The sequence below is a fragment of the Indicator indicator genome, chromosome 17 (assembly GCF_027791375.1).
Source record: "Indicator indicator isolate 239-I01 chromosome 17, UM_Iind_1.1, whole genome shotgun sequence".
Classification (NCBI taxonomy): domain Eukaryota; kingdom Metazoa; phylum Chordata; class Aves; order Piciformes; family Indicatoridae; genus Indicator; species Indicator indicator.
The window spans coordinates 10,495,729-10,507,189 of NC_072026.1; the positions used below are offsets into that span (position 1 = coordinate 10,495,729).

The 11,461-nt window shown below is 50.4% G+C and overlaps 2 protein-coding genes and 1 non-coding gene across 3 annotated transcripts; 1 reads left to right on the top strand and 2 right to left on the bottom strand.

Moving 5' to 3' along the window:
• Positions 1-2,781: 2,781 nt before the first annotated feature.
• Positions 2,782-3,828, top strand: SOWAHD (sosondowah ankyrin repeat domain family member D). Its single transcript, XM_054388859.1, has one exon. It carries the CDS (start codon positions 2,782-2,784, stop codon positions 3,826-3,828), a length of 1,047 nt encoding a protein of 348 aa, XP_054244834.1.
• A 5,146-nt stretch (positions 3,829-8,974) lies between these two features.
• RPL39 (ribosomal protein L39) lies at positions 8,975-11,399 on the bottom strand. Its single transcript, XM_054388670.1, has 3 exons — positions 11,354-11,399; positions 10,915-11,018; positions 8,975-9,302 (listed from the first exon to the last, which is right to left on the bottom strand). Exons 1-3 carry the CDS (start codon positions 11,354-11,356, stop codon positions 9,254-9,256), a joined length of 156 nt encoding a protein of 51 aa, XP_054244645.1. The 5' UTR covers positions 11,357-11,399; the 3' UTR covers positions 8,975-9,253.
• Positions 9,754-9,883, bottom strand: LOC128972782 (small nucleolar RNA SNORA69). Its single transcript, XR_008489279.1, has one exon. It is a non-coding gene; the product is annotated as a small nucleolar RNA SNORA69 (small nucleolar RNA).
• Positions 11,400-11,461: the final 62 nt, after the last annotated feature.

An 11,461-nucleotide genomic window follows, 5' to 3' on the forward strand; every position in this document is an offset into this window, starting at 1 on the left:
GCTGCCAGCCCGCCACAGAGCCCGCCCCGGCCAGGCGGGCGGCTCCGGGCGCGCCCACCGCAACTCCGCTCGGGGGGAGACCCGTCGCTCCCTCGGCCCCGCCCAGCCTCGCGGGCCTCGCGTCGTCGCTCCCTGGCCCCGCCCGGCCCCGCCGCCCTTCCGCCCTTCTCGGTCCCGCCGCCCCGCTGCGAGAGGCTCTGGGCTGCCGGTGTGTCCCCCCGCCGCGGTTGACAGCGATGGTGTAGTCCAGGCTGCGGGCGGAGCCGCGGCCGCAGTGTGGCGGGGCGCGGCGGGCTGAGGGACTCGGGGCAGCGGTGTGGGAGGTTTGGGTTCGCGAGCCAGCAGCCCCAAGGCTCCCTGCCCGCCGTCCGTGGCCTTTCTCGGCCCCTGCGTGCTCCCAGCACCGTGATGGGTTCTCCCGCACCAACTCGTCAGGGCAGGCCCGGGGGCACCCAGCCCGCCTGGGTGGTGGCCCCTCCGATAAAGCGGGCTGCGCGCATGGCCAGAGCCAGAGCCAGCGCCAGAGCTCCGGCTCTTGCAGAGGAAGAGCTGTGCAGCTCTGAGGTTGGGCTAGGGCTTATGGTTTGGGTATAAGGGTCTGAGGCCTCCCAGCCGTAGTAAAACACTTGTTATTTAAAATAAAATGCCCATGTGATTTGCACATCTCCGAGGGAATGGGCCATTGGTATAGTTCACACTCAGGAACCCAACTGATGGTGGCTGTGTGGATTTTCTCAACCAGTTCAGCCCTTTTACCTGTCCTTCTCTGCCAACTCAGCTCCCTGGGCTGGCAGGCAGGGCATGGGTAAGCCAATCTGCTGCTTTGAGGATGTAGCTGCAGCCACCTGGATTTCCTTTCATTTGATGCCAGCACAAGCATCAAACAAAGGCTGAGACAGAGGAAATTTGGCCCTTAGCCAAAGCGAATAACTTTCCCAGCCCCTGGTGCCCCCGAGTAAAGCCCCCAAAAGTTGGCACCTAATTTTTAGCCTGGTCAGAGCTTGCCAGTGTGACCAGTCCTTAATGCAGGCATGACCAGGGTGGCCCTAAATGGATTCTTTGCTTTGCACTGACAGTGCACTCATTGCCCTAAAGCAGCATCTTGTTTCATTCCAACAAGTGTTTTAAATGGCCATGTGGGTTGAGTTCTCTGCTCCTCTGAGTCTGCAGAAGCCACTAACAGCCAGTGACAAAACCAGGCAGTGCCAGAAAGGGAGAAAGCAGATAATTATGTTTTCACTACCAATCATGTGGGATGTATGGGATAATGCCAGCACCCCGTGCACCCCAGAAAAACTGGTCCAAGTGGTTGGAGAAAAGCAAAATGGGCTGATGACCAATCTGAGGCATGTTGGAGGAGAGCTAAAACTTAGGCAAGGTAAAGAAAAAGTGTTGAAGGGGCTGGCATTGGTCTTAGCTGCCTGACAAGCCATAAAACCACTCGGTGACAGGTCAGCCATGCTATGGATGTCTGGGATAAGCCATGCTATGGATAAGAAAGGCCTTGGGAGGACTAGGGGCTTTTAAGGCAGTGGAATTTGTCCTGGTTCCTAACAGAGTCAGGGTACAAACTGCTGGTGGCTGTAGCTGCCAACAACACTGGGCATGCAGCCTTGCTGGGAAGTGAAACACAGTAAGAAAAGAAGGCCAAAATACCACTGGGATGAAACACTGGGTGTCAAAGGACAGAAACCACTGCCTTGTGCTGGGTCTTTATGACAGCATGGAGACCCACCGGGCACTAGGAAAGCAGCCCCTTGCTCAAGTAACAAGAGCCTGCTTGAGCATGGCATCACAGAGAAGCATTGTAATGGTGGAGGGCAGTTGGAGCAGGAAGGGGTTGTACAGCAGGTGCCTCAGCCAAGCACTTGGGCTTTGGGGTACCAGTAGGACAAGAAGCAGTCCCCCCAGCACTAGTGTTACAGATTATGTACGATGGCCATTGTAACAGGGTCTTGCTGAGAATGCTAAGACTGAGTGAAGGTTTCTAATTAGTCTTTATTAGTTCCTTGGTTACAGCGTGAGCTGGGTGCCTTTGAACAGGGTTTCCTATCCCAACTGACACCTCTCAGTTCAACCTATCAGCCCATCCCCAAGTCTAACCTCAAGTCCAGTCACTGAAGTCTGGTCAGTGCTCTCTTGATTTCTGACTGGTCTTCATTGTTGCTGGGCTGAAGTTACCGCCTTCTGAAGTTACTTCTCTCTTTTGGAATTGTCTCCTTGGTCCTTATCTTCATTCTGCTCATACCTGCTGAATTCAGTGAGCTCTTTGTCAGCAGCATTAGTTCGATCACAAGTTTACACATGGTCGCCTCTCATGGCCTAAGGCTTCAGCTACTTCAGCTGCAAATGCTCATCCACTAAAGCTAAATGAGACTATTTAGAGAAGAATACAGTTAATCAAATTTCTTCTATAACACCAGCATTGGGCTGCCCAGGACCCCACACTTCAGCAGATCCACATGGTCCCTGAACCCCCCACCTGCCCACCCGCTCTGCCTCTGTGACATGGCATGTGAGCAGGGCCCAGTGGGGCAGACAGCCGTGACTGTGGCTGTGCCTAACACCCAGCAACAAACTCTGCGTGACCAAAGGTCAGCTGCACCACCCCAGCAGTGCAGCAGCGCCACAGATCTGCCGCCATGCCTGGCGTGCCCTCCCGCCATGCAAAGTCAGTTCCTCTTTTGCCAGTCACTGAGGCAGGAAGCGTGGGGTGAGAGCTGGGGAGTGCGAGCTGCGTGGTGGCGGGGAGCGGGCAGCTGTCCGTGCAGGAACACTGCCATGGCCCGGCAGGAGCAGGAGTGGGGCTCAGCAGAGCAGAGGGCAGCTGGCATTGCCCAGACATTCACCTCCCTGGAAGCTACCCAGCCCCGAGCGGCAAGCCTAGCCCGCAGCTCTCACCTCTGGCCGGCTGCTATGGGGAGCAGGGAGCGTTTCCATTCACTGCAGAGGATGGACACCAGCAAGAGTGTCAGCTGGGGCAGCCACAGCCTGGGAAGCTGGGGTAGGACTGCCGGTAGGCTCTCCATTGGCTTCAGCAGTACCCGGAGGAAGGAGCTGAAGGAAATCCTCCTGCAGAGCAATAGCCCTGGCAGCATCAAGAGGTTTGCCACTGCTCAGAAGACATCCAATGGCAGCAGTCTACTTGCAGGGCCACAGCAAGAGCAGAAGCCTGAGCAGAGCCCTGAGGTGCTGCCCCTTGCCCTGGATCCCCTGGAACACGAGTGGCTGTTGACGGTGGCCCAGGGTGATGCAGACAACATCATGAGGCTGCTGGACCTGGATCCTAGCCTGCTGACCAGGAAAGACTTTGTGACAGGCTTCACTGCTCTCCACTGGCTCGCCAAACACGGCCACTATGAGAGCTTTGTCAAGGTCATCTCCCATGCTCGGAAGAAGGGCTATCCAGTCAACGTGAACATCCCCACAGCCAGTGGCGGGCTCACCCCCTTGCACCTGGCTGCCATGCAAGGACATGAGATGCTCATCAAAGTGCTGGTGGGAGCTTACGGGGCAGACACCAGCCGCAGGGACCACAATGGGCGCAAGGCTTGGCAGTACCTGGGAGCAGACACCTCCAGGGAGCTGAAGGAGCTGGCAGGGGCCTTGGAGGATGACTTGGTCGAGCTGTGCACTCACAACAACAACAACAACTGTAAGTCATCCAGTGAGGCCAGGACAGGGCAGGACTGTGTGAACTCTGGGGCTGAGGGGAGAGCCCAGCACTCCCGCTCCTGGAGCCTGTCGAGCATGCGGGCCCTCGTCAGACAGGTATATGCTTTCTTCGCTGAAGCTCCCCTGGCCCGTTTCCCCACAAAGCAGCACTGAAGAGCATCTAGAAGAGTCTGTGGGGGACTGGGAGTTTAGCAAGGGTCAGTGCTGTACTCTGAGATGCCAAAGGCTTGACAATGGACTGACGATGGAGAAGCAACCAACCCACCCTCCCCACCCCAACACTTTTTAGTGTATGCTTCTCTGCTGTCAGGGAGAGCAGGCACAGCCAAGCAGGCTGTGTCACCAAGCTGCAAGCACTTTCCAGTTCCCTGAGCACCTCCTCTGGGTTGCTGTTTGTTTATGGCAGACAATGCTGTTTCTCAGTAAAGCAAGAGCTGGAGTGCCTGGTTTGCCAGAGGTCAGGTGCAGAGAAATCTTTCAGAGTGCAAGACAAGGCCCCCTGATAGCCCCCCCTGAGCTGCTCAGCCCCACAGGGGATGGTGGGCAGAGCGGAGGAGGCAGGAGTGATATCCAGTGGGGTGGCATGTCGCAGCTCCCATGGAGACTGGAGTCCAGGAGCAATTCTGGGAAGATAATTCATTACTCAAAACAGGGAAAAAGGTAGGCAGGCTGACAGATTACCTTTGTTGCTACTGAGGTCATGCTCAAAAAATGAAACTCTTGTGAAATATTCCACAGCAGCGTAACGCTGCATGGATGTGCTGATACTTCTGCAAAAGAAAGGCAAAACCTCAGCTTGCCTGTTTGTATTTTGTTCACCAAATGGAGCTCTGCCCAGCTGATTTTGACTCACTTTTCACATTCTGAAGGGCCAGGGTTGCTTCACAACATCTTCAGAAAAACAACTGCCCCTTCCCCTTTTTCATTAGCATGAGACCGTTTCTACTCCCTTAAATAGCAGTCCCATTTGAGAAGTGACTCAGAAGGCAATTGGGGAATTTTCTGTTCCACATCAGTGGCAGCTCTTGCAGAAGACACCTTGCTTCAGAAGGGAGCCATGGTTTCTCTCCAGCTGCCTTTCTGGGAATCTGCAGAGGTGACCAAGAGACTCAAGATCATCTCTGGCCTGACTGTGCGTGTGAATTTCCTCCTTGATGCAGAAAAGATACAGGAGTAGCTCCCTCAGGGAAACTGGAGCCTGTGGCTTTCACAGCCCCTGAACAAACCCTGTTTATATTCAGATTGGGCTCTGAAATGCTGTTTGGACACCAGAATAACCCAGTCTGCCTTACACTACATGGGAGAACAGCCTCCAGATGAGCTGATAGTGATCCAGTGGCTGTATAGTGTCCAGTCCAAGTGATTGAATGGACATACAGATGTGTCTGGACATATTTTTATTCACCACGGTCAGCAACTGAGGCTTAAAAACCACACTTGTAATGGATTTAGTGCCTAATCTACAATAGTTTTGCAATGCTTTAATAGATTAAAGACTAAGGCAACATAGCTCATTCCAGAACTTCTCTGGCCATATCCATGCCACAGGACAGCAGGCTGGCTCCTGGTCTAGTCATACCAGCAGAAACTCCATGAAAAGCACTGATGTTAAAATGTGTGATCTTCAGTTCTGATAACCAAAATGCTGTTGATGAGATGAGGGAGCACAACTGCTGAAGTACTTTTGACCTCTGTCACCCTTGTGCAGCAGCGTGCTGTCAAGGACAGGACGCAGGATCGCTCTTACATCTTCCTCTAAGGCACAGAGTAAACAATGGAGTTAGTGAGAATTTCCTTTAAGGAGCTGTTTCCTTGACATTTGTACCTGCAGCTTAGTCACAATCTACCAGGAAACCTTCTGTGCCCCTACTGCCTCCTCTGATCCAGGCCCCATCCCTAGCAGGGCTGTGTCTTAGGCTGCCATGGACAGGGGTTCCCAGCAAAAGGGGAACTTGTGTTGCACTTTGAAGGACTTCAGCGTTCTATTTTAAAATAAAATTTAATTGGCAAATGCCACACTTAATATGACTGACTGATTTTTAGTACTTGCCTCCCCTTGACAGCTAACCAAACCCCTCTGGAGGCAGCTTTCTGCCCTACTTGGTTGCAGGTTCAAAGCTGTATTCTGCTCTTAGGCAAGTTAGGCAGGCACTTAGTAGGGAGCAAGACCAGAGCCCTGCTTCTCTGGTGGGGTGTTATAGCATACTCATCAAGGCCTACGAGACCTCCACGAAGCAAAGCAAGGAGAGGGCAAAGAGTGCTGCCACAGGAACAGAAATCATTCAACCCCAAATGTATTTGTGTTAGTTAAGATTCTGCAGAAGACTGATTTTCACAGAATCACAAAATATATCTGGTTGGAAGAGACCTCAAAGACCATCCAGTCTAACCCTTGACCCAGCACTAAAGGGTCAACACTTAACTATGTGCAAGGTCCACATGCCACTTGAACACCCCCAGAGATGATGACTCCACCACTGCCCTGGGAAGACCATTCCAATGTTTGATAACCCTCTGTGAAGAAATATTTCCTAACATCCAGACTAAACCCCTCCCAGCACAACTTGTAACCATTTCCTCCAGCCTTATCACTTGTCATCAAAGAGAAGAGGCTGCCCCCTCCTCGCTCCAATTTCCTTTCAGGTACCTGTAGAGAGCATGAGGTCTGCCCTCAGCCTCTTCTCTAGACTGAACAGCCCCAGCTCCCTCAGATGCTCCTTGTAGGTCATGTACTCCAAGCACCTCACCAGCCTTGTTGCCCAATTTGTACTAACCCAATTTGTACTCAATTTACTTTAAGCTATCTCTTAACGTCCAATTTGAAAAGCAGATTCGGTTGAATGCGGTAAAAAGAATACAAGAGGTTGTTTACAAAGCAGCTCTTTGGTAGGAGCTGCTTCCAGATAATAAAAACAGCAGAGTAATGATAGTAACAGGCAGACTATCTAATAAACAGATTGCTCAAGCTCAGGAAAGCTTTGCACAAATGCTATAGAGAAAACTCTCTCTCCATTCTCAAGTCCGTAAAATTACTCTTTTCCTCCTCAGCCAGGCCCTCATAGACACAATTAAAAGGAAGTCTGGAGCAGCTTTGCCTGCCAGCAGTGATGGGGAAAGGCAGGAGGCAGTTTGCAAGGCTCAGGGCTGATCTTTGATCTTCAGCAGTGCTGTTATTTCCTGAACAGTTGCTTCAAAGAGCAGAGCACAGAAGAGATTTAAAAACCATTGGGGTAAAAAGTGTTTGCAGCATGTGAGCCTGTCTTGAAACATTTCAACAGCAATGCTGTTTGCTACTTTCGTGTTTGCAGTGATTTAGTGCTTCCCCCTCATAACGAAGTGGAAACTAGACTGTTACCAGACAAGAAAAGCAGCTAGAAGGCACCTCTGAATTATCCTGAAGTTGGCAAAAAACATAGCCCTGCTCTCCCGTGCTTGCAGAAACCTCCAACACACCTCAGGAAGGAGAGATTGTCACGACCTCTTGAGGTGTGTATTTGTTATGCATTTAAAGTGTGCTTAACATATGCTGCTGCTGCACAGCTCTATTTGCTACAAACTGTAACCTGAAGGAGATAAATCTATTTACCTGCAACATGAAAAGCAGCAACACAGTAGGTGTGGCAGCCTGAAGCTTCCTCAGGAAGCTGCTACCAAGGAACTGAGCCAACCACAGTAGGCTGAACCCAGAACACAGCACCTTCACAGCCTTCAGTATTAGGATGGGTTTTGCTGCAGCCACATCTGAGAACAGGCTTGCTTCAGTCATTTCCTGCTGACCAGAGTATCTGTCCCAGGTCTGCACTGCAGAAGGGAAAGCAGCAGCAGCCATGCAGGACTTGGTGACAAGCCACAGCCTCCTCCTCCACTTCCCTGTAGCAAACAGGTGATGATTCACCAGCCCCAGCAGAGGCCAGCTCCCTGGATCTGGACTGCCAGCTGCTGAGTGGTTTAATCCTTTCTTTCCTCTTAAGTTTCTTACATAGCTGCCAACTCTTGAGTTACTACTCTTCTGCTGAGAATGTTTTAAGTTACACTTGTGGCTTGCATCAAGACCAACTTATCAAGCCAAGAGAGCTCCAGCCAAAACTCAGGTTATTCCATATTCTAGGGAACATGCAAACATGAGGTACTGTCTACAGCACCGCATTTTATAGGAGATAAATCTGCTGCCTGTCTTGTATTCTTTCCCAAGTGAACCATCCATTCATCTGGTTATCCCACTGTACCTACACCCCAGCCACGACCTTAATCCTAGACTCTAGGGCCACCCTGCCTCACATCCTACCTGACAGCAGGGGCCAGAAGTTGCCATCCTCAGCTGACCGTAGGTATGAGGCTCACAAGGAGCCACCTGCAGCTAGTGCAGGTGGGTGTCTAGGGGCAACCCTGTTGCTCAGGTGCAGAATGGATTGTCTTGGCATATACAGATCCCTGATAGAATTTTCAGTTCCACATTCTTGCTCCCTGGGACAGTATTTTATAGTATTTATGCATGGAACATGATAGCATTTGCCTAGTACTATCATTAGCACTGTTCAACACTGACAGTTCAAACATGCTCTTGTAAGAACTTAAAAAGGTTAATGGCCTAGCTATGCTTTACTAACTGGTCTACCTTGGATGTTCAAGGACCACATGGGAGGCAATGGTGGAGTAGAGAATGTGCAGCTGTCACAGAAGCTAGCCGTAAGGAGCACATGCATCCCCTGTGTAAGCATCACATAACAGAGTCTAGTGCTTTTGCCTTAGTTTAGGCAAAAGCTTTTGTTAGCCTGGATTCCCCTCACCTAGCATAGCACATCTCCAATAGGAAACCACCTTACCCTAGAAGAGCATTTTCAGTGTGCTTTGCTTCCCAGACCCATAGAAATGCACTCAACAGCTATACGGATGCACCTTTAGCAAGTTCTGACAATGATGCTTACTTAGTAACATTTCATAAATCTACCAGAAATGAAATCCAGTCTTCTCTGGACTAGTAAGAGACCAACACCCAACAGTTACTGTAGCCGCAGTGGTCTGTGGATCATAATGTGGTCTGTTTTCAAATGCGCCCCTAAAAGACTTATTATTTACATCTATTATAAGTCTTCAAATTAACTTCTCAAAAAATCAGTTCTTAACCTTTTCTTAAAGAAAAAAAAAAAATCAGTATACTTTGCTCTTAAAGGTTTATAGTAAGTAAAAAGGAAGACACAGCCTGTCTGAAAAGAGCTGATAAGGTTTCTCATCACACCAAGTGACATGATATTCATAGCAAGGTTTCCCACATGCATGAAATAACTTCAACCAAGCCATTCAGGTTCATATTTATTAGTAAGCCTGTACACTGTCAATACTTGTGATGGTGCCTGAAAAAAGAACACTAATAGAACACAGTCTCCATGTTTCAGACGCAAATTGCTTCCAAGATTTTAACATCGATATCCCAGACTAGCTTATAGAAACCCCAGAACACTGGGGACTGCAGTCCAGCACTACGTAAGGAATCACTTGGGTGTTGCCCAACAGCATAGGGGGTGGATCCATCTGATGCAGAAAGACAAGTGTTATTAGAGTTCCCAGGGGACAGTCTTTTTTACAAGCCCAGCTTGGTCCTTCTCCAGTGTCTCCTTTTGGAGTTGTACCTAAGACAGAAGCAGTGTAAATTAGCAAAGTGCACGCACACATTTGAAGATCCATGTGGACTGAAATACCTGAATTAGCTCAGCACTGAAGAGCTGAAATCTTGCTTTCAGTCTAGAAACCATCGACAATAACCAGCTCTGTACTCATTTTTTACAATTTCTATCTCTACTTTCTTCGTTCACTAACCAAACAGCACGTTACTACCACTGAACCTAATACCCAAAGAGATAAAGATGCCTACAAGTCACATTAGCACTGGGGGGTGAACATCCTACCTCTTCTTCTGAAGATAAAACCTGTGATGTCATATTGATTCCCCAGTGACAATAAAAACTAAGTCTAGAATGTAGTGCATAGTCTAACACAAGAAGCATCACTTTTGGTCAATGCATGAAAGTAGAGCAGCATATGGAAAAGGCCCTTTTCCAGAGAAGCATTTATGAGTTATCTTCTTGTCCATGTTAATAACACAGTTTCACCACTGTAGGGGTAAAACCAAAGCCAGCATTAACAGGGTTTCTCTCAGCAGGAAAATGGCAGTACTCCCACAGAATGAAGCACTGCAATTGCAGCCTGCTTTAGCACACTTTGGATATCACTGATAACAGAAAGACTGAAGTGCCCCAAGATAGAAAGTCATGATTTTGCTCCATGGTAAAGTATTCCATAGTACTGTGATTTAACTACAACAGAACTTGTCTGTAAGCTGGTATCCAGAAGACAAGGATACAGCTGGAGCCACACAAGTACAGGAACAAAAACTGACAATTCTGTGCCCTTTCACTGCCCAAGCCAACCACTGCTACTGTCACTCTTTGCTCTACTTAGGACAAAAAGGGATCTGGGGAAAAAAATCCTATTCCCTTAAGTCATCTAAACAGGGAAGCACATGAGATAAAAAGCTAGCTGTACAGCGTGAGTGACCCGAAGTATGCTGGCTGACACTCTGAAACCAGAAGGCTCAGAAACACACAATCTTCAGCACGCCCTCACATGCATCTGGCATTCTGCACTATTCTCCAACTGTGTTTTCCTAAATACGATGCTTGAAATCAAACACTTGGGGCAAACAAAAAGGAACTGCTGCAAATGAAATCTGCAGTCATACACCACAGATCTCATACTACCCATTTTATCTCCCATATACCGAAAAAGACCATTTCTCTCTTACAACGCAGCCTTCTGTATCTCAGAAGAGCCACACGCAGTTCCTCACAACGGCAGGGACCCAGACGGGCAGCTATGAGACAGGGCAAAGGTGTAGAGATGGTGAACGTCTGAAGCAGACAAGCTACCAGGGTACAAATTCTGGTATTAATTATCCCGGTGCATTCAGTTTCAACATGCTGTGCATACTTGCAGAACATTGGAAAGATATGAACTGCTATAAAAGCAACCACGGGAGCCCTACATTACCTCAGGGGAACACAACCAGCTGACAGTATCTGCTGGTCTGTCTCCACTAGCATGCTTGTGTGGCACTCGCGGCCGCGCTTCTGCTTGCACAAATGCTTTTACACAATCAGCATCTGCCTGCATACCCCACGGGCGGCCTGACTTAGAGCCTGTGCCGCTGCATCTCCTCAGGAGAGCAATAGCCGGCCTCATTACCTGATCTTATTGCCCGTTTTCATGCGAATCCATTGTGGGATTGGCCGGTTCTGCTTCTGCTTCTTAGCAAGGAAGCGTTTGATCTTGAAGGTCTTGTGGGACGACTAGAAGAGAGAGCAGCCATTAGACCTACACGGCAGCCCCCACACAGTCCCGGCTCACAGCCGGGCCCGGGCCAGCCCTCTCGGGGGAGCTCAGCCGCACCAGAGAAGGAGGGAGGCCCCGCAGAGCAAGGCTCCGGCATCAGCCCCGCCGCCCCGCGCGGTGAGCCGCAGGGCCTCAGCCAACCAGGGAACGGAAAGCTGCCCCTGGGGTTCTCCCGCTCCGCCGCGGCCGCTCCACCCCGCGGTCTGCCTCCCGGGCATCCCAAGCCAGGCAGCGGCGGCAAAAAACCTCGCGGTCTCGCGGCATGGCAGCGGATGGTTGCCGATAGTCTCACCATGGCGAGGAGATGCCTGGCGTCCCGACGATGGCGGCTGCGGAAGAGGCGGAAGGGGCTGGGACAAGCGGCGACAGAGAAGCGGGGTGCGGCTCGGGTTCCGCGGGC

Bases quoted from the DNA above. Each gene is read 5' to 3' on its own strand.
- SOWAHD (XM_054388859.1), top strand. From the start codon at position 2,782: ATGGCCCGGCAGGAGCAGGAGTGGGGCTCAGCAGAGCAGAGGGCAGCT.
- RPL39 (XM_054388670.1), bottom strand. The intron at 9,303-10,914 runs GTAATGAGGCCG...CTTCTGTCTTAG, and splicing joins AAAACGGGCAATAAGATCAG to GTACAACTCCAAAAGGAGAC.